The following is a 22713-nucleotide window of genomic DNA, read 5'->3' as shown; positions in this document are numbered from 1 at the left end:
TCTGAGGGGTTCGTATGTTCGATATGTCTGTGGATGGAATTGCTTGTGGAGTGCCAGGCATCGATGAACTCATGAGCATGGTGGGTGGTAGCATGGCCAATGATTTTTGTGTTGTTCCAATTGAACTGGTGCTGTTTGGTGTCAGTGTGGGTAGACCTTAAGGATTTGGGATCGTGGTGTTTTATTATCAGCCGATGTTTGTGAATCCTGTTTTTTAATTGACGTGATGTTTGTCCCACATAGAATTGGTTACACATAATGATAAATAAATTACAGGAGATGTACATAATGATAAATTGTTTTGTATTCTGTTTTGTAGCTTGTTATGGAGTTTTGTGGTGCAGGCTCTATTACGGATCTTGTGAAGAATACAAAAGGAAATACTTTGAAAGAGGACTGGATAGCATATATCTCCAGAGAAATTCTCAGGGTAAGAAACATGAAAAATATACTTCTATTTAAATGGTTAAGTTTTAAATTCTGCTTTAACTTTCATCTTATTCTAAATTACTATCTACCCAAAAAAGTAAGCAAGATACATATACTGCACTTCTTATGAAGGAAATACCTTGAAGTTATCGGAACCATTACTGTTATCAGTTATTATTAACAATAAAAAGGTTTTTTTCTATAACAGAGATTGCAACTATATGAGACTTTATACACATACACATAGAATAGAACTTTGCATTCCTGACCAAATAGTATCTTTAATCTGCAAATAACTAGGTAAGGTTATATTCTCCCTTATACAGTGAGAGAAAAAATTATTTGATTCCCCTGCTGATTTTGTATATTTGCCCACTGACAAAGAAATGATCAGTCTATAATTTTAATGGTAAGCTTATTTTAACAGTGAGAGACAGAAAAAAATATCTAGAAAAACGCATTTCAAAAAAGTTATAACTTGATTTGCATTTTAATGAGTGAAATAAGTATCTGATCCCCTATCGATTAGCAAGATTTCTGGCTCCCAGGTGTCTTTTATACAGGTAACGAGCTGAGATTACGAGCACTCTGTTAAAGGGAATGTTCTTAATCTCAGCTTGTTACCTGTATAAAAGACACCTGTCCAATCAATCAGTCAGATTCCAAACAATCAATCAGATTCAAACTCTCCACCATGGCCAAGACCAAAGAGTTGTCCAAGGATGTCAGGGACAGGATTGTAGACATACACAAGACTGTAACGGGCAGCTTGGTAAGAAGGTAACAACAATTGGTGCAATTATTTGCAAATGGAAGAAACACAAAATAATTGTCAATCTCCCTCGGTCTGGGGCTCCATGCAAGATCTCACCTTGTGGATTTTCAATGATCGTGAGAACTGTGAGGAATCAGCTCAGATCTTGTCAGTAATCTCAAGGCAGCTGGGACCATAGTCATCAAAAAAACAATTGGTAACACACTATGCCGTGAAGGACTGAAATCCTGCAGCACCTGCAAGGTCTCCCTGTTCAAGAAAGCACATGTACTGGCCTGTCTGATGTTTGCCAATGAACAGCTGAATGATTCAGAGGAGAACTGGGTGAAATGGGGAATATAAAGAGAATATTAATATAAAGAAAGGCGCAAGACAAGGTTGTCCTCTATCCCCGTTGTTATTCATATTGACTCTGGAAATTTTGAATAGAAACATCAGACAAGACTCAGAAATCAAAGGAATCAAGATAAAAGATGACAGCTATAAATTACAAGCATTTGCAGACAACTTGGTATTTATCCTAGAAGAACTGCTGGAGACAGTCTTGAAATTATTGAAAAAGATAGAGGAATTTAGAGAAGTAGCAGGATTGAAGATAAATAGAACTTGTAGCACACGGCTGAGGGATTGCGGGGCTCCGCACTCCATGGCTTGTTTTGCCCTGCCAGCGGACCCTAAATGGGTCTAAAGTCGCCCTGGAGAAGCGGCGAAGAAGGAGGGGCCCCCACGATGATCGTGGAATGATGGTGGTCGATTCATTTGATTTGGGGGAAGCCCTCCAAACCAAAAGGAGAAAGGCTAGCTACACCTCAGTGACTAGCCTAAGCTACCGGCAGCTAAAGTCCAAAAGCACTAACCAGAACAACTGTGAACAGCATGCTTGAAAGTAGGTGAGAATATTGATCTTCTCTCTTCTATTTTGTAACTGATTTCCTGGAAAAGATCCCCAAGAAGCAAAAAATCCTCTGAAAGTGAGAAGGGAGGGGACTGCATCCCCACCGTTCTATAGAAGGAAGCGGCGCTTTAATTTTTATGGGGGGCAGAAATATATTGAAATGAAGACTACAGTCTGGATAAATCTGAAAATTATGAAAACTATTAAGATTTCATATCTGAAAGAGTATGGATGAAACTACAAGAAAACAATTCTTTGTTTTAAAAAATTGGAAAATGAATAGCGTCTGACATCTAGTGGAGGATTAGAGCATAGAACAACAGCTGCATTGACTCAGAAATTGGCAAGACACCCAGAAATAAAGAACAACTTGTACCTTTGAACCTCAGTGACTTTTAGCCAAATAGAGAACAGCTGGGAACAGAGGAAAGAAAAAACACTGGGCCACCTACTACAGAGTGAGAACTATACTTGTTTTAAAAACTGCTGACCTTCTGGGATTATAAACACTTGCTGAGCTATGATCTCTAGGCTCAAGAATTGTTTGCAGAGAAAGAAAAACCTTGACTTTTGGCTAATCTTCTGGGGGGGATTTACTGGAAAGCTCTTAGGTGGTTAAACATTCTGGAATTTGGCTGGCTGATCATTGTAAGTGGTGCTTTGACAATTGGAAACACATTGGATTATAAAAAAATCATATAAAGATAACTATATAAGAGTTGGTTGTTTGGATTTTAAGATTGGCTGGTTTGACAAGGCTAATCACAGAGACTATGGTACAGGTGAAAGACTGTCTGAAGGGGAGAGACAAAATGGATGTTGCATACCTTATCTAAAAGTGGCAGGAAACCACACCTAATATTTCCTTCTGAAGGCGCAAGCCTGGAACATCAGAGATTTGCAGGAGCAATACTCCAAGACAAGGCAAATATTGTCCAGGAGGAAATGTATACAATGCTGCAACAAATCCAAATGACAATTGTTTCAAATCATGATGTGATTAAAAACATAAATATCTTTAACCTAAACTTACAATTAAAAAACTTTCAGAAAATGACGACAAAGAATGAATGAACGAATGAATGAATGAAGAAGCACATTAAGGACCTGGAATGGCCTAGCCAGTCTCCAGACCTTATTTCCATAGAAAATCTGTGGAGGGAGCTGAAGGTTCAAGCTGCCAAATGTCATCCTTGAAACCTTAATGTCTTGGAGAGGATCTGCAAAGAAGAGTGGGACAAAATCCCTCCTGAGATGTGTGCAAACCTGGTGGCCAACTACAAGAAACGTCTGACCTCTGTGATAGCCAACAAGGGTTTTGCCATCAAGTACTAAGTCATGTTTTGTGAAGGGGTCAAATACTTATTTCACTCATTAAAATGCAAATCAATTTATAACTTTTTTGAAATGCATTTTTCTGGATTTTTTTGTTGTTATACTGTCTTTCATTATTAACCTACCATTACAATTATAGACTGATCATTTCTTTGTCAGTGGGCAAACATACAAAATTAGCAGGGGATCAAATAATTTTTCCCCTCACTGTATAGAAAAATTTCTCTCTAAGAATACATTACAATAATAGCTTGTGTAGTGTTAATTATTGAATAAAGTTATTATCATTGCTATTTTATATTCTATAATGTCTTGCTATAATGTCTTGTCTTTTTGTACAAGAACCTAATTTTATTAAGTTCTCTTATCAGTCTAATTCAAGTAATTTTTTCTTGTTTCTTTTGGCAGAAAATTCATGATTATTGGTGGTGGTAATATTCCATTCATAAAAAGCAATTGGCTCAAAGTGTATTGCTTATAGGTAGCCCTTATTTCATTGATGTAGAAATGAATGAAAAGAAGCAAAGAATTGTCAGGATTTTTATATTTATAAAATATTTATAAATAATATTTTACAGAATTTGTTTCAACCTTATGGATTATTCAGCCTTACAAAATTTATATTAGCATTATCAGTTATAGGTAATATAGCAAATAACTAGGTTTCCTTTCTAATGATACTTTGCTTGTTATATATTTTTTCTAATCTTGCCAGTAATATTTCGTAAAGATTTGTAGATTGGTTTGTCATCAAGTATTTTCCAGAAATGTTTTAAAAGTTATGATGTTGTTTTATATATATATATATATATATATTAAACAGTGTAAAATTATTCATGGTCCTTTGTAACTTTCCGTATGTTTTATGAGTAATCTGGTTAATAAAACATCACCTACAGTTCCTATTGTTAAAGAACATATGGACCATAGTATGCCATACTGCAAGTCTGAATGTTGCATATTTAAGAAAAAAGAAACTGAATTGTTTCACATGAATTATCTTGCTTTTTTTTTCAAAAAAAAAAAATGCAGGGATTGGCACATCTACATGCCCATCATGTGATTCATCGAGACATTAAAGGACAGAATGTATTGTTAACAGAAAATGCAGAAGTGAAATTAGGTAAGTTAATTAGACTGTTCTTAATGGCCTTCTGGCTTATTACTTCATCTCAATTATTCTTTCATCTAGTAACAGCATAGCTGGAGAAGTATTGAGAAATAGTTAATACTATTCAGGGAAGTTTTATAGAGTGTAAATTTATCATAATTTATTTAGTAATAAAAAAAATTAGTTCTCTAACTCAAAATCAATGTTTAGTTACTTTTTAACATCTCGTGTACTTTTTCTTCTTTTGAATTTTAATATCTTCCCTTTTCTGAGAATACCAAAATTGTTGGATTTGAATATGTTAGGATATCCTTACATTAATGCTTAAGATCCAAGCTATTAGGTACATAAAAAGGTGTTGAAAGGCCCCAACCCTGTAGCCATAATAGAGCAAAATCATTTAAAGATCATCTATCTCACTCTGCAACTTAAGACATGAGACCTATTATTTTCTATCATGGTTATTAAACAAATCATGTGATTGTTAAGCGTGCATGGCTTCCTCATTGATCTGAATCTTAGAAGCCAGCTTGAAAGGTCACAAACTGTGGTCTCCTGACTGCAGGATTCTGCATCTCTCATAAATGCAATCCAGTTGCCAAGCACCTAAATTGCAAACATGGCATGGTACAATGATCATAACTTCAAGAATAGGTTGTAAGTCATTTTTTCAGTGCTGTGGTAACTTTGAACCATGGTTATAAGTCGAGACGTTCCTGTATTTACAAATAAGTTGTGAGAGGAAAGTAGCAATTTCTGCTTGGCTTTCTATATTGAAGATCCTTTGCCCTAATATTAATCTAACCCTAAAATTAAAATGCCATCATTGGAAAAGCCATAATGGTTCAGTTTCCTTTGAATAACTGGTTTCCAAGATGATTTGTGGTTGCCAACATTAGTGAGGTCAGTCCACCAAGATTGTGCTATAGTTTTAGCCAGTAGTAAAGATTCAAAATCCAAAAAGTTGGATTGACCTCCACTTCTTATTGAAGTATTTTACTTGGGATGCAGTGAGTAACTGAAGATGCATCTCAGAATTTTTTATTTATTTCTAGGGTAACCTTGCTGTTATATGGTCATAATTTAGCCCCATGTAGCATTTCTGTTTGGGCTTTAGTTGCAAGCAACTTAATTGAACCAGGAATTATGAACCAGGATTATTGAAGATTAAGATGATGGCAGAGTGGGTTTGTTGATGGAGATCCAAAAATATTTTGCAGAGGGATTTTTTTTTTTATGTTGAGATTGGCTTGTGGACGAGGAGAGTGTCGAGAGGAAGGTGAGAGGAAGATAGGCATGATAAATTTGATGAGAGGGTGGAGAAACAGAGAAAAAGAGAATCTGAGAATTTGAGGAGAGGGGAGATCAGAAAGGAGCAGTTGGAAGTGGATATGGAGGAGATGGAAAAAGAAGATGGCCGATTTATGATTGTGTGGCTCCCTTGGAATCCCCTGGATCCTTCTAGACTTCCCCTGAACTCCCCTGGATCTTACTGGCTTAATTTCTTTGTGCTGTCATCAACTGGAGCTAAGCCCTAGTCCAAGAACCTGAGAGTTGGGAGATGCAGCTTTGGGAGATGGCTGGACTGCTTGATAGAGGTGAAGCTGAGAGAGGAGATGAGCTCTCCTGCTTTTGCTGACAGCTGGACCTACTCACATGGATGTGGTGAGTTGTCCCATTTCAGAGAGGGAACCACCATGGAGAGGACCCTTCTTCTTGGTCTTGCTAAATGGACCTGCATTGGCTTTTTTGGCAGTTGCAGCACACTGCTGGCTCATATTCAAGTGATTGTCCACTAGGACTCCAAGATCCCTCTCACATTTACTATTGAGCCAGGTACTACCTGTTCTATACCTATGCATTTGGTTTTTCTTGCCTAAATGTAAAACCTTACTTTTCTCACAATTTTATCTTGTTGGAAAGGGCTCAGTGTTCAAGTCTGTCGAGATACTTGTATCTTGAGCCTATTTTCTGGACTGTTTGGCTACTTCTGCCAGCTTGGTGTCATCTGCAAATTTGATGAGTTCCCCTTCTGTTCCCTCATCTAAATCATTGATAAGATATTGAAGAGTACTGGGCCTAAGACAGAGCCGGGGTACCCCATTGCATACTTCCCTCCATTTAAATGCAGTTTCATTAAAGACTACACGTTGAATGCAGTTGGTGAGCCAGTTATGAATCCACCTAGTGGTGATGCTGTCTAACCCACTTTTTTCTATTTTACAAAGTAGTGGGTTGTGTATACTTTATCAAATGCCTTACTGAAGTCCAAGTAAATTATATCTACAGCATTTTGCTGGTCCACTAATTTTGTAAAATTTGTCTGGCATGATCTGTTTTGGAGAAACCCATGTTGGTTTCTGGTTATGACTTTGTTTGCTTCTAGGTTAGCGGTTCTCAACCTGTGGGTTGTGACCCCATTTGGGGTCGAACGACCATTTCATGGGGGTCGCCAAACAACGCGATCTGCCATTTTTTTTCAGCCGGCGCATGGGGCGCTGCCACGCATGCGCGCCACGCAGGAAGTGGCGCATGGAGCAGTGCTGCACATACGCACCGCGCATGGGCGCCCCCGTGCACACGTGCCATGCAGGGGTGCATGGAGGTGGTGCCGCGCATGCACACCACGCAGGGGGCGGCGCCGCGCATGTGTGCCGCGCAGGGGGCGCACCATGCATGCGCGCCACCTGCTCATGACCGGGGTCGCCAGTTTAAAAAGATTGAGAACCACTGTTCTAGGTGTTCACAGATTCCTTGCTAGAATTATCTTTTCTAGAATCTTCCCAGGTATTGAGGTCAGGCTGATAGATCTGTAGTTTCTTGGATCTATTTTTCCCCTTTTTTGAAGATGGGAACTACATTAGCCCTTTTCTAGTTGTCTGGTAGTTCTCTATGCTCCAGGATCTTTGAAAGATATAGTTCAGTGGTTCTGAGATCACATCTGCCAGTTCCTTCAGAACCTTAAGATGGAAGCCATCTGGTTCTGTGATTTGGACTCATCCAGAGTGAATAGGTATTCTCTTATCTTTTTTTTTTTTTTTTGCTTATTTTGACTTGCATTAGTAATATGCATTTTACAGTATTTTTTAAATAGGTTGGACGGTTTTTTCTTTTTATGTAAAGACAGATGCAAAAAATGAGTTAAGCAGGTCTGTTTTCTCCCTGCTGTTCATCTCCTTCATGCCATTTTCTCCCATTAATGGACCAATCATTTCCTTGACTTTTTTCTTGTTTTTAACGGGTTGAAATAAGCTTTTTTTTTGTTATTTTTGACTTTTGTCACAAGCCTTATTTCATTTTGAGCTAAAGCTAAAGTTTTCCTGACTTCATCTTTGCAGGTTCAGTCTATTTGCTGATATTCTGCCTTAGTTTTGTACCCCTCTTTCCACTTTTCACACTTGTCCTTTTTGCCTTTCCTTTTATCAGAAAGTTCTTTATGCAGCCATCCTGGTTTCTTTTGAGATCTCTTTTATTTTTTTCTTCTTCATTGGAATTGTGCTAGACTGGGTTTTTATAATCTCACTTTTCAAAGTTTCCCAAGCTTCTTGGGTTGTTTTCCCCTTGAAGATTCTCATCCATGGAATCCTTCTCAATCTTTCTCTAAGTTTATTGAAATCAGCTCTTTTGAAGTCCAAGATTCTAGTTTGACTTTTTTTCCTATTGCTTGTGCTTGCATATTGTTGAATTCCAATATTGCTTTGTCACTCATCTCCCCCCAAGGTTCCTGTAACTTCAATGAATTTATGAAATACATTTTCATAGAGGGAGGGAGGGAGGGAGGGAGGGAGGGAGATAGATGGATGGATGGATGGATAGATAGATAGATAGATAGATAGATAGATAGATAGATAGATAATCTTGGTCTTAGAATAATTTATTATTAATTTCTCCTCAATATAATAATTCATAAGTGATCTTTTAAGACCAAGGTCTTTTTTAAGACTGGTGGAAGTCAATGGTACAATTATTGCTTCATCAGCAGTAATTGATATGTCTGTGGGATAATTTGGGAAAATGAAATGTAGAGTTACTTAAGTGAAGAACCAATAAGTTTATATAATTAATAAAGTAGAGCCAAATGCGCATCCTTGCCTAGCTCCCCATCTTACTGGTATGACATGTTCTTGGTTACTGTACCTGACCTTCAATCTTACATTCATGAATTTTAATGAGCAGCAGAAGTAGATGTTCGTCTATTGTAGTGTATTTAAATTTATACCATCATTTAGATACTGTGTCAAAAGTAACCTAAAGATAATAAATGTGGCATAAAAAGTTTTTCTAGATTTGTGAATATACTTTCTAGTTTATTATTACTTTGTCTTTGAGTATGGTATTCTTTCAAACTTTAATACGAAGACTAGGTTTGATAAAAAATACTATCTTACAATGAAAAATATGATAAGTTGCAATTAATGGCATTTCATGTGCTTCAATCTTTAATTGATTGCTTGGCTTGTATTAATTAGTTATAATTTCACAAGATTCTCCATCTCTTCCATTTGAATATAGTGGATTTTGGTGTTAGTGCTCAGCTGGACAGGACTGTTGGTAGAAGAAATACTTTTATTGGGACGCCTTATTGGATGGCTCCAGAAGTTATTGCCTGCGATGAAAATCCAGATGCAACATATGACTATCGAGTAAGAAAAATATTAACAAAATAATTGTGTCATATTTCCTGTACTTTCATCTATTAGTTTTCTAAACAAATGTCTTTATTTCATAAATAATCATTAAGTTTTGTAAGGAAAGCATTATATTTCTTCTTTTGACTAAGGAAGTTTTCTCACTAAATTGGGAGCAAGATAACCCAACATAACCTGGGGAAAAAATCTTAGATCGCACCTGATAATCTCAAATATATAAATAGTTCTGTGTATGAAATTACTCTTGCAATGTCAAAGCTTACTGTTTTAGATATCAAATGTTGCCCATTTTTAGCGCTTCTGTTGTAGGAAACAAAAAAGGTTATATTTTTGGACTCAAGGGCCGTCAATCAGGTGATTACTTGATGCCTCCCCTCAAATCATTTTGAGACAAAAGGTCGATGCTCCTTTGTAGGTGTCATCGTCCCACCATATTCATGTTCCTGCAGCCTTTCAAACAGCAGGGAGCCTAAACTCCTACTTGGTTTATGTGTGGGCCTTTGAATCAGCTTGATTCCTGGTGACTACATAGCAAATTTACACATTTTTCAAAAGTGGTTTGCTCTTGCCTTGTTCCAGGGCTAAAAAAAGCAACTGGCCAAAAAGAAGTAACTGGTTTCCATGTCTAGGGCAGAATGAGAACTCACAATCTTCCCATTTTTAGTTCAGTATTTTTAACCACTGGTCCTAACTAGTTGGGTTTTGGACTGTGTATGGATGTGGAATAAGAGGGACAGGAGATTAATAATACTGGAGATGATATTAACTGTTTATAACTGAATGGTCTGTCCTGCAGCATGGATAAAATATGGAAGTCAGTGATATAAAATTGACTTCATTAGTAAAAATGCAAAATGGGATATTTTATTGCGATACCTGGTAGATTTCATTAAAAAACCCATACTTTGAGACACAGTTGTTTCCAGCTGTTCTTTATATTGACAAATAGTTCCTTTATTTTTTTTCCAGTCCTGAAATGCCAATAAGAATAAGACAGATAGAAATTAAATGTGGTCACTCTGATTGAAGGTTATCAATTTTCCTTAATTTAGTTATACTGGTCAGACATAATAGGAATTACAGTCCAGGATATTTCAGTGACACTAGTTTGAGGAAAGCTGAGTACAGCCTATTATAAATTTCCATGTTAGTACTAAAGTAAAGAAAAATATTTTCCTTCCTTCCTTCCTTCCTTCCTTCCTTCCTTCCTTCCTTCCTTCCTTCCTTCCTTCCTTCCTTCCTTCCTTCCTTCCTTCCTTCCTTCCTTCCTTCCTTCCTTCCTTCTCAATGTTTGCTCCTTACTATTAAGTAACTATATTGCCTTTCAAAATGTGTTCTATTATTGGCTATGTTTGCATTGGGGCTAAGAGAGTTTGCATTGTTTCAGATCTGATAAACATCTTCAATTTTTTTAAAATAGAATTCATGTTTTAGGAGTTGTTAGTTAAAAACCTAGTAGGCTACTGAGCAGTAACATACCCACATTTTTTAATCTTGTACTCTTAAATTTATTTTTACATTTAGTTTGAAACAAGCAATATATTGGCAAAGATTTATGAGATTTACTATTTTTATAGTAGTGTTCTTGAGTGTTCTACAGTACACTTAATGTCCTAGTAGTTTAATTTTATACAATCTTTGCTTTCCTGTTGATGCAACGCCCAACAATTTGGTTTAGATTTCTAAGTAATTGCATATCCAGAATGTCAGAAAAACATCTGCTAAAAAAAATATAATCGAAAGATACAGAATTTACAGAAATGTTGCATCCACAGATAGAAAAGGGTTATTTTCCCCTCCAGACACACAGGATGATTAGGGGACTGGAGGCTAAAACATATAAGGAACAATTGCTGGAATTGGGTATGTCTAGTTTAACGAAGAGAAGGACAAGGGGGAACATGATAGCAGTGTTCCAATATCTCAGGGGCTGCCACAGAGAAGAGGGAGTCAAGCTATTCTCCAAAGCGCCTGAGGGCAGGACGAGAAGCAGCGGATGGAAACTGATCAAGGAGAGAAGCAACTTAGAACTAAGGAGAAACTTCCTGACAGTTAGAACAGTTAACCAATGGAACAACCTGCCTCCAGAAGTGGTGAATGCTCCAATACTGGAAGTTTTTAAGAAGAGATTGGACAGCCATTTGTCTGAAATGGTGTAGGGTTCCTGCCTGAGCAGGGGGTTGGACTCGATGACTTCCAAGGTCCCTTCCAACATCATCATCATCATCATCATCATCATTATTATTACTACTACTACTACTACTACTATTATTATTATTATTAAAACATGTGAATATAAATATCTGCATTATTTGCAAAAAAATGAAATATAAACTTTGAAGTGGAAGAGGCTTCATCTGCAAAGATACTAGACATTGTCCTTCATAAATTACTTTATTTTTTATATTAAATAGGTAAATAACACATGTTATTTATTTCTGCAGTCAAATTGTAAAAAAATGAAACTATTTAAAAGCAGTGGGATTGGGTTTTGTTTTGTTTTTGTAATTCTGATCTTTCCTTTATAATGTATGAGCTATAATTGACTGAGAGAAAAGTGGATAATGTGTTTGCTAACATATAGTCTTCCTCTGTAGAGTGACCTTTGGTCATGCGGCATTACAGCCATTGAGATGGCAGAAGGCGCTCCCCGTAAGTGATACATATATATTGTTTATTTGTATGATTTCAGAAATGCAACCTATTTCATTTACTCTTTGTAAATCTAAATGTACCCTTGGAATATTTGGAAACACAATGATCTTCCCACTCTAAGGCAGAAAATGGACTAAAATGGTCATTCTGAAACTTGAGCTGGCCATGAACTGGTGGCCCTTTGATAGCTGTATGCAACGACATTTCATTTTTATGTATGCCAATTGGTGTACATTCAAAGTGACAATAAAGTTGTTGTTATTGTTGTTGTTGTAATATTAAGTACCATAAATAGAAATTATTAGGCAGCTGTGTTAAAGCCTCGTTTTGCAGTGATTGTGCTAAGCCAATAGAAATCAAACAATAGAACAAACCCTGCAGTACAGAATTATTGAATTGATATTGAGTCCATATAAACTTTCTGATGAGGTATTTGATTCTGATGCAGATTCTAAGACTATTACCTCATTATAAGAAGAGAGCTGTGCTGGTCTGTGGGGGCAAAAGATGGGGAATCTGGTAGCACCTTTTCCAAGTAACACATTTTATTTAAAAACATGAACTTTCACTTCAGTCCAATCAAATGCATGGAATGTCTGGACTGATGTAGACTTTAAAATGGGTAAGGGATGAGGGGGGGGGGGAATGGGAGGATAGGTTAGTTATACAGATGTATATTTCATGTGGGAGAGGTTATAGTTATCAATTAACAATTGTGTTTAAAAAAACAGAGTGGGCAGTTGAGACCTTGTGAGATTGCCTGAAATGTTTTATAAATGTCAGTTCAACTCTGATTAATGATCAACATTGTTTGATGATCCTGTTCATCTGATGATAGCAGCTTATGGCTTTGAATAAAATTTGTTTTCAAAAAAGGTGCTATTAGATCCCTGTTTATGTTATTAACAGACTTAATGTTTAGTGCTTATAGAATGTCACAGAGCTTATTGCACATGACAAATCCCTTATATACTGTTTTGCAAAGGAAATGAGTGTTTGGTCTTTAATTTCCAGGGGCTATGTGAAGAGGTAATTTTATAGCTATAATCTTTTGTTCTTGTCGTAATCCCATCACTGCTTAGTTTACAATGTTAAATATATGTAGATATAATAATATGATAGAGCTGAAAAATCAACCATGCAACTTTTTTATTTCTTTTTTAGCCCTTTGTGATATGCATCCAATGAGAGCCCTGTTTCTTATTCCCAGAAATCCACCTCCACGGCTAAAGTCCAAGAAATGGTATGTAGGGTTAGTTGATGTGGTTGCTTTTTGTCTGATTTTGCCATAGCAGTTTCATTCACAAGACAGAGCTTTCTTTACATTGATCTAAAAAATAATTTAAGGGGACACAATGGCTCAGCGGTTAAAGACGCTGAACTTGTCAGCTAGAAAGCTGACAGCCCAGATTCAAGACCTGAGCACCATGTGACAGGGCTAGCTCCCTTTACTTGCCTGAGCTCCTGCCCAATTAGCAGTTTGAAAGCATGCAAATGCGAGTAGATAAATAGGTACCATTTCATTGAGAAGGCAACAATGTTCCATGCACCTTGGCATATAGTCATGCTGGCCACATGACCATAGAAATGTCCTCAGACAACATTCCTTCAGCTAAGAAACAGAGATGAGCACCGCCTCATAGTGTCAGACATAACTGGAAAGGGGAAACCTTTACCTTTACAAAAAGTAATTTACAGGAATATAAAAATAAGAGTTGTATGCTACTGAATCTGAGCACTTTAGGCTTCCATTCTCTGCGAACGCACTGAAGGCCTGGAGCAGCTAAGAAACCCAAGGATCTCTATCTTCGCAGGGTGAGTATTGAAGGCCTGGTGCATAGGGAAACCCGGGCAAGGGTGGGAAGGGAGGGAAAAATCAGGGTGAATGTTGCAGAGCCACTGCAGTCGCTCGTAAGGGCGAATGACTGCCGTGATGCTGCAATATTCGTAACTTCGGGACTTGCTCATAAGCACTAGGGGCGCTCATCATGTAACTTTGAACGAGCGTTAAGTGAACGCTCGTAACTCGGGGATTACCTGTATCTCATTTAAAGCAGAGCAGCTTTGTGTCTAGAATTGTTTGTGTTTAATTGTTGAAGTTATTACCAGTCCACAAGTCATTTCTATTCCTTTGGGATTAATATTTTATTAATATGTTGCTTCTGTTATTAAATATCAATTCCACTTAGTGTTCTGGATCCCCCCAAATTTGCTTGTGCCCAATAAGAAACATGGTACATGTGTATAAGAATGTGGCATATTGTCTGGCTTGCATTAAAATATATAGTACTTGATTTGCATGCTGAAATTACCATGCCCAGAGAGAAAGTGATCCTTTAAAGAAAAAGGCACCTAGGAAAGCTTTTTTTTTTAATATTCTGTATTTAAATGTTCATTTTTCTTGCAAATCATTGTACATTACTGAAAATGTGCTCATGACTTAGAATGCTTGTAAAGGACATTAACCAATTCACAGGAATAGATATGTAATTAATAGTGACCATGCTACCTCATTAGAACTTTAGTATTCAAGGCCACAATGCATCAATTCCTTGGGTTGAGAAGGATAACAAGATAAGGTTGTCTTTGCTCACAAAAGACAGCTTATCTGGCTACTATTAAAATGCATGTGGGATTACATGGTCTGTGGATCCAAAACAGACAAGTTCATTTTATAGCCCATATTATTCATTTTTAGAATCCAAGTCTTATTAACTTGTAAAGCCAGCATAGTATCCAACATCACAAAATCCTGCCCATTTCCATTAAACCAATCATTAATTGCTTTTGCTTGTTTTCATACAGTGAAAATCTTAATTGTATACTGAATCTGAGCATATATATTCCTAAATGGAAATGCAGATAGACATTTTCAGCCACTCACTCAAACACACAAAACACACACAGAGACAGACAGACAACAGATACTTGTCTTTTGCATTCTTCCAGAATCACACAACAGAGCAAGTTATATTAGATGGAGAAAGAAAGAATGGTTGGTGCAAAGTATACTGCAGTAACTTTCATTTATAATGAGCAAAACAAAATTATTATTAAATAGTGCCATGCTAACAGATAGTTTATTCATTATAATATCTTAATAGAAATTTTGTTAATTTTTAATCTAAAATCTGGTAAACAGAAAACAATGTCACTGATTTTTAGCTTGAATATTGCTTTGTTAAAATGTGTGAGGCTTTCACTATCATAATTAAAATGAAATTCTCACTGGGAAATTAAACCCAGAATTGTTGATGAAACTTAACCTTGACAACAAGTAGTGTTTGCTCATTTTTAAATCTTATATTAAAAATAGTATGAATTAATTTGAAGACTGAAATGAAAACCAAGTTCACTATAAATTACTCAGATGTCAAATTTAGATGCATCTTTTTCTTTAAGACTACTGTATGAGTAGCATGTTTAATCAATTTAAGCAGAGTTGAAAGGCTGGTAATATTCTACGCAAGCACTCTAGCTTAATGCAGAAAATGGTAATCCTTTCAAAGAAATTGTACTTAACTATTGTGCTGCTCTTTAACCCAAGCAAACACTAGTTCATTAGTAAACAAACACTATTTGAAATAACCATCATATAGTAATGACTTTATATACATGTACTGATAGTCCTCAACTTATAACAGTTCATTTAGTGATCATTCAAAGTTGCAACGGCACTAAAGAAAAGTGACTTATGGCCATTTTTCACATGACCATTACAGCATCCCCATAGTCATGTGATCAAAATTCAGACTTTGACAACTGACTCCTATTTATGAGTCCCAGGGTCATGTGATCCACTTTTTACAAGCAAAATCAGTGGGGAAACCAGATTCACTTAAGAACCATGTTAGTAACTTAAGAGCTGCAGTCACTTAACAACTGTAGCAAGGAAGGTCACAAAATGGGGCAAAATACTCTTAACAACTGTTTCACTTAGTAGCAGAAATTTTGGGCTCAATTGAGAACTACTTACCTAGAATGAGTTGTAAAGTAAAATAATTTATACAATAAAATACAGACACAATATAAACAGTATAGTTGGACTAATACAATATTCCTTCTGACAGAGAGCTGAGTTTTCCAATATTTGGAACATAAATTCATTTGGTGCATATATATTGCTTGAACACATTCTGACATTTAGCCTGTGTAATTTTTAAGTTTAGTCTAGTTGCCATGTGGACACACACACACATACACATATACATACACATACATGACTATTTTACTCACAAAATTAATTCACTCTGTAATAATATCACAGGTTCTTTTTAGATTGACCCAGACTTGACGGAGGTCCAATTTTGCTAAGCTGCCTGTTTTTCCACAAATATTTTTTTTTCAGTAATGTGAGAGAAATATCTCCAAAGATTTGTCAAAAGAAGTGGTTTTCAACATAATTAAGATTACCCTCTCTTGACATGTTACATTCACATTTCTTTGTAGATTATAAGCAAGTTATCTGAGTCCCAGCATGTGGACTGTAGTGCTGGTTATTCTAAACTTTGTAAATGTTACATTTAAATATAGTTTTAGCACATAAAGGATTCTTAACTGAAAAATCCATACTTTCCCAAATAACTGATATATATATATATATATATATATATGTGTGTGTGTGTGTGTGTGATTTATTTTTGCTCAGGTCAAAGAAGTTTTTTAGTTTTATAGAAGGCTGTTTAGTAAAAAATTATATGCAGCGACCTTCTACCGAGCAGTTGTTAAAACATCCCTTTATACGTGATCAACCAAATGAACGACAAGTTAGAATCCAGCTTAAAGATCATATAGACAGAACCAGGAAGAAGAGAGGAGAGAAAGGTATGTTTTATTTTTGAAAGTAGAACCACATTTCTGTATACATAGAATATAAGTCTTATGTTAATTATATACTAATTATTTAAACAATAAAGTTAGTACTTCTTTTACAACATACATTGGAACAAAAGAGAGACAGAAAGGAAATCAGAAAGAAAAAAGTAAAAGTTAAGCCAGAATGTGCAAATTCAAAAGAATTTTTCTGCAGTGTGAACTTATCAAACTGTACAATGGGTACTATATAGTAGATTAACTATACACCATCAAAGATAAACTGTATGTGTGAAACTGTATACAGTGTATAGATAATTATTTCTGATAAGTGGTTTTTCCACCCAGCTTCACTTCTAGCACTGTGGCAACCTATTTTGGAAACAGAAAAGGAATTGTGAAAACTATTTGCCGTGGAGGTTTGCTGTTTATATAGGGGGTAAAAAACTGATGGGTACTAACACTTTGCATATGAAGATCCTAGTTTTCAATCGCCTGTATCATGTGACCAAAAGAGTTGTCTTTCTTGCTGTATCATTTAAATAAGGGCAAGTATAAAATTTAAATAATAATTTTAATAAGGGCAAGTATGCAGACTATTCCCTTGATGTAGACTATGCTGTACGAACTATACCAGGGGTAGGCAACCTTGGCTCTTTTATAACTTGTGGACTTCAACTCCCAGCATGTCTGGCTCAGGAATTCTGGGAGTTGAAATCCACGAGTCATAAAAGAGCCAAGGTTACCTACCCCTGAACTATATGAGTGAGCCTGAGAAATAGCACTATCATGTAGTGATATAGAACAGTGAAATCTTCTTAAATTTCAAGTTTAATACTAGTTGCCTAAATAACGCTGTGAGTTTCTGGACCTTTTCTTTAAAGTTCAGAAAGAAATCATACCAAAGAACTTTTTCATATGAATTCTACAGCTTTTAAACATATTATTCCTGAAAGCTTTTAAGACTTATTTGTGATCAAAATTATTTTTCATGGAATTTGCTTTAGCTTGTTGCCATGACTGTTTATCTCCAATTTCTGTCAGATGAAACAGAATATGAATATAGTGGAAGTGAAGAGGAGGAGGAAGAAGTGCCTGAACAAGAAGGAGAACCAAGGTAATGTAATCTTGGTATTGGACTAGGAACCATGTTATAACTATCTCTGTGAATGAGATGGGTGGTATCTAAATTTGATAAATAAATAAATAAATAAATAGGTAAATATCTCAAGGAGCCTTTGACAATCTGGTATTCAGATATCTTATACCTTAACTCATAATCTTAGCCAATATTCTGAAGTATCTGGAGGTATTTGTAGAATCTGTTTTAGGGCTAGAGCACAGTGAGTGATTTATGTGGCATAAATCACTATGTAGTTGTGAAGTCATTAGCTTTGTTGTAGCCTTTTAATAATAGAAAATAGAACCATGTTTTTTTTAAGTAGAATATAGAGCGGCAGTATACAATAATACTATTTACGTTCTTCAATATCTATAATGCAATCTTCTCTATAAAAATAGAAATAGCCATTGCTTAACAATTGGTCATTTTATGACTCGTCAAAGTCACAGTGCCCACAGATCAGGTGTTTTGTAGCCATTGTAATTGGTCCCTCTCATGTGATATCACATAGGTCGGCATTATGACTGGTAGTGTGTTGTGTTAGGATGTTTTTTGCTGGTTCATTCAAATGCTCAAATGAATGGGTTTGCTTAATGATTGCCAGGTTTGCTTAACAACTGCTGCAAAAAGGGCTGGAAAATTACTTTGATGCTTTGACTTAATGACCACACAATTATGACTGTAATTCTAGGCTCAGTTACAATCATAGCTCACAGATTACATGTATGTAAAATATTTGTTATTGTTCAAGTATAAAGAAGTAAAATAAATATTTGATTGCTCAGCAGGAAGATGTTGACTGCTCAGACTTTGTATACGTCTTGAGAACTTACCTTGAGGCACACTATAAGTTACTCAAAACACAGAATTGTCTGATACTACATAATCAATAGAGGTAGTCCTTGACTTACAACAGTTCATTTAGTGTGTTCAAAGTTACAATGGCACTGAAAATGACTTATGACCATTTTTCACATTTTTGACTACTGCCATGTGATCAAAATTCAGACTCTTGGGAACTGGTTCATATTTATGACGGTTGCAATGTCCCAGGGCCATGTGATCACTTTTTGTGATCACCTGACAAGCAAAGTCAATGGAGGCCAGATTAATTTAACGACAATGTTACTAATTTAATAACTGCAGCAATTCACTTAACAACTGGCAAGAAAGATCATAAAATGAGGCAAAACTCACTTAACCATGGTGGTGCAATAATTAGAATGCAGTACTGCAAGCTTCTTCTGCTGACTGCTGGCCACCAGCAGTTCGATTCTCATCAGTTCAAGGTTGACTCAGCCTTCCATCCTTCCAAGGTCAGTAAAATGAGGACTCAGATTGTTGGGGGCAATAGGCTGACTCTGTAAAACCACTCACAGAGGGCTGTAAAGCACTGTGAAGTGGTATATGAGTCTAAGTGCTGTTGCTATTGCTATTAATTGTGTTACTCAGCAGTAGAAATTTTGGGTTCATTTGTGGTTGTAAGTTGAGGACTACCTGTACCTTTTAAATACTAAAATTCAGGCATTTGTTTTGTAATCCTTTTATAAGTTTTGAAAAAGTATCCAAATTTCTAAACAAAAATGAGGAGATTTTGTTTTCTGCTGATCTGACTCTCTGCTATTTCTCTGCCATGCTTCCAATAGCACAACTGTATTTCTGGTGTTTGTAAGGAAAACACGAAGATGTAAAAATAAAGAAGTTTCCAACTTTTGTTTAGTCACTTGCTTAGACTTAGCCCTTTTTTTTCTCATGCAGTTCTATTGTTAATGTGCCTGGAGAATCTACCCTCAGACGTGACTTCCTGAGATTGCAGCAGGAAAACAAGGAGCGTTCTGAGGCTCTTCGGAGGCAACAGCTGCTACAGGAACAGCAGCTCCGTGAGCAGGAGGAATACAAGCGGCAGCTGCTGGCAGAAAGACAAAAGCGCATTGAACAGCAGAAAGAGCAGAGGAGGAGACTAGAAGAGGTAGAAATGGGTCAAGGTTGAAAAGGCACACTTTTTAAATTGCCTTTTGTTAAAGAGCCAAAGGGTTGAATTTAGAATCTATTAAATGACTACATGAAGACATCAGAATTTATCACTCACTGCCAGAATTCTTCAGTGGAACAATAGTATTTGGTATTAGAAACCTAAATTCCCATGAGGATTTGTTTGTTTTTTTAATACTGAATCCCTCCTGCAGAATTGAATTTAGGTATGAAGGTATGGGTAGGATAGGAGTGAAAAAATGGTTTGATGATTTTCTGATGTCATATATGCTGTAGATAGAGTACTACATGAGCTAATAAAATTAGTCATGTAATAACAATAATCACAGGTTTAAAAAATCCCTATATAGCATAGCGGCTGGATTATTCATTTAAAAAAAAACTTGTATTTTCATTCTTGTCTTTGTGGTCTTGCATAAATAGGCTGAAAACAAACAAACAGTTTGCTTTTCCTGCAGATTCCTCATTTGCTAATGTTGCTATCCAGTTGTTACTGAGCTAAATACTACAGGAACAAATTCAAATATAAATTTGATTAATTAATAAATGCTGCTGATTTTATTTTAGCATTTTTAATCAGAGTACTTAAAACATTTGAATATGCCCTTATTTTTAAACTGACTGTGGAGATTAAAGGTCTGATATTATTTTGGTCCATTTGAAGTATTACAGTCTCAGTCTAAATAAATCCAGGTTTATTTTAAGAAGGATCCCTTCCTGGCCTTTCAGCACCAAGTATAAGTAGAAAAATATACATACTATTTAAATCATAATTTTAGTGACTGCAGGGTTTATTAAAATAAAACACAAATGCATGCTTGCATCCACATACAATGGTGCTTTATAGATGTATGTATACTGCTATAAAATATGTCTAGATTTGCCTACCAGCATATCTGGATTTTAATGTCACAGACTACATCTTATTCTTCTTGCTGTTATCCACAATAGAAGAACATAATCCATAAATAGAATGCTTTCTTTAGTGTGTACATAATTCCAATGGTATCTGTAATATATTGATTTCATGGTCAGCCTTCAGTCTTAAGATTCTGTGTGCATTTTGAAACAATGAATATCATAAGCCATTGGTTCTCAACCTTTTCTTCACTCTGGAGCCCCTTTAAATACCTTTTGTGGCCTCGGACTACTAAGACTTAATTCAAGATTTAAATCATAACATTTTTCAAGCCTTTGCAGACCCCCTGTGATGACATCGTGGCACCCAGTGGTCTGTGGACCACAGGTTGAGAACCACTGTCATAAGGCCTTCTGGGTAGAAGAGGTACATATATCCTTTAAAAATTTGACATGCCACTGTGTTAGAAAATCTTGACACTATATTATAAACAATTATAAGATGATGTTGCAATCTGTGAGCCCAACTTTTGTTTAGCCCCAGTATTAGGTTGACTAAGAAAGATTCTTTATTGAAAATGTTTACAGATTAGGGTTAGGGTTAGGGTTACCTAACCTAAAACAGATCATTCAGAAGAAGAAGAGTTTTTCATGGTTAATTGCCAAAACTATAAACTAAGCTTGGGATAGTTTAATCAATGCCTTACAGCAGAGAAATAGAATATTCTACTGCTGAAATTTTGTGTATTACACATCACTTTCTTAATTAGAATACAGTTATTTCTTTATTATCCAAACTAAGCTCAGACTCTACAAACAGGACCAGATTACATGGGTGTTTAATTATTCCTTTTCTATCAGCAAACTCCTTTCCCTGAATTGATTTTCTGAGCAACAATTATATCAGTAATATTAAAAATGATGTACCATCTAGAGCAGGGGTCCCCAATCCCCGGTCTGTGGACCAGTACTAGGCTGTGGCATGCCAGCAACTGGTCGGCACAAACAAGCAAAGCCCCATCTGTGGGATGCAAGCAGCACACAAAACCATGCACAGAACCGGTCCCTGGTGCCCAAAAGGTTGGAGACCTCTGATCTAGGGTTAAATTGCTTGAAGAAAAAGGTCATGAATAGGAAACTGAAAAAAAAAATCAAGGCCTCTTCCTTAAATAGCCTTTTGTATTGCTAAACCAAGTTTTGGAAAACACTGTACAATGGAATCATAAACAATTTTTTTAATGAAAAATCCATTATAGTACTTTTTCAATGGGTCTCTAGTTACCTTTATGATTCAAGAGTATTTGCATGGGATTTTCCATTTGATGTTGTATGTTGTATAGCAGATTTTTATGTATTAAATACTTTGTCAGAATCTAATAACAAAGCTTTTAAATATGGGTTCCCCTTTAGTCTTCCATATCCCAATTTAATTTGATACAGTTTATTAAATAGTTACACCAAAAATAGATGGAGAAAACAGTGTTCTTGGCACTTTTTAGGAAGTATTCAAATATCAGTGTTATATATTTTGAGTCCTTTAGGATAATAAAACATATACAGATACCTACATGAAACTGTTATAATATGCTCCTAAAGCTATGGCAAATCTAGACAGCATACTAAAAACCAGAGACATCACCCTGCCAACAAAAGTACATATAGTCAAGGCCATGGTTTTCCTAGTTGCAATGTATGACTGTGAAAGTTGGACCATAAGAAAGGCTGAGCACCAAAGAATTGAGGCCTTTGAATTATGGTGCTGGAGAAGACTTCTACGAGTCCCCTGGACTGCAAGGCGATCAAACCGGTCAGTCCTAGAGGAGATCAACCCTGACTGCTCTTCAGAAGGCCAGATCCTGAAGTTGAAACTCAAGTACTTTGGCCACCTAATGAGAAGGAAGGACTCACTGGAGAAGAGCCTAATGCTGGGAAAGACAGAGGGCAATAGAAGAAGGGGACAAAAAATTATAGGCATTTCTTTTGAATCCTGGGTCTCCTTAGGAAATAGACAGTAGAATTGAACACATACTTCCATTCGCAGTGCAATCAAATCTATCTCTATGGGATTGGGAGAATACA

At 36.1% G+C, this 22713-nt stretch overlaps 1 protein-coding gene across 13 annotated transcripts in view; it reads left to right on the top strand.

Moving 5' to 3' along the window:
• MAP4K4 (mitogen-activated protein kinase kinase kinase kinase 4) overlaps positions 1 to 22713 on the top strand; it is a 243155-nt gene that overhangs the window by 170052 nt on the left and 50390 nt on the right. For all 13 annotated transcript variants that reach the window (XM_039355760.1, XM_039355770.1, XM_039355763.1 and 10 more), the window contains exons 5-12: positions 320 to 430; positions 4467 to 4557; positions 9058 to 9188; positions 11792 to 11846; positions 13014 to 13092; positions 16498 to 16673; positions 17706 to 17778; positions 19543 to 19753. In XM_039355760.1, the coding sequence (XP_039211694.1) occupies positions 320 to 430; positions 4467 to 4557; positions 9058 to 9188; positions 11792 to 11846; positions 13014 to 13092; positions 16498 to 16673; positions 17706 to 17778; positions 19543 to 19753 (927 nt within the window). The remainder of the gene's footprint in view (positions 1 to 319; positions 431 to 4466; positions 4558 to 9057; positions 9189 to 11791; positions 11847 to 13013; positions 13093 to 16497; positions 16674 to 17705; positions 17779 to 19542; positions 19754 to 22713) is intronic.

Source organism: Crotalus tigris, unplaced genomic scaffold (assembly GCF_016545835.1).
Source record: "Crotalus tigris isolate CLP2741 ecotype Arizona unplaced genomic scaffold, ASM1654583v1 scf7180000018759.1681925, whole genome shotgun sequence".
In the NCBI taxonomy this organism is placed as follows: Eukaryota; Metazoa; Chordata; class Lepidosauria; order Squamata; family Viperidae; genus Crotalus; species Crotalus tigris.
The sequence above is the reverse complement of the archived record's forward strand: the minus strand, read 5'-3'. Positions and strand labels throughout refer to the sequence as shown.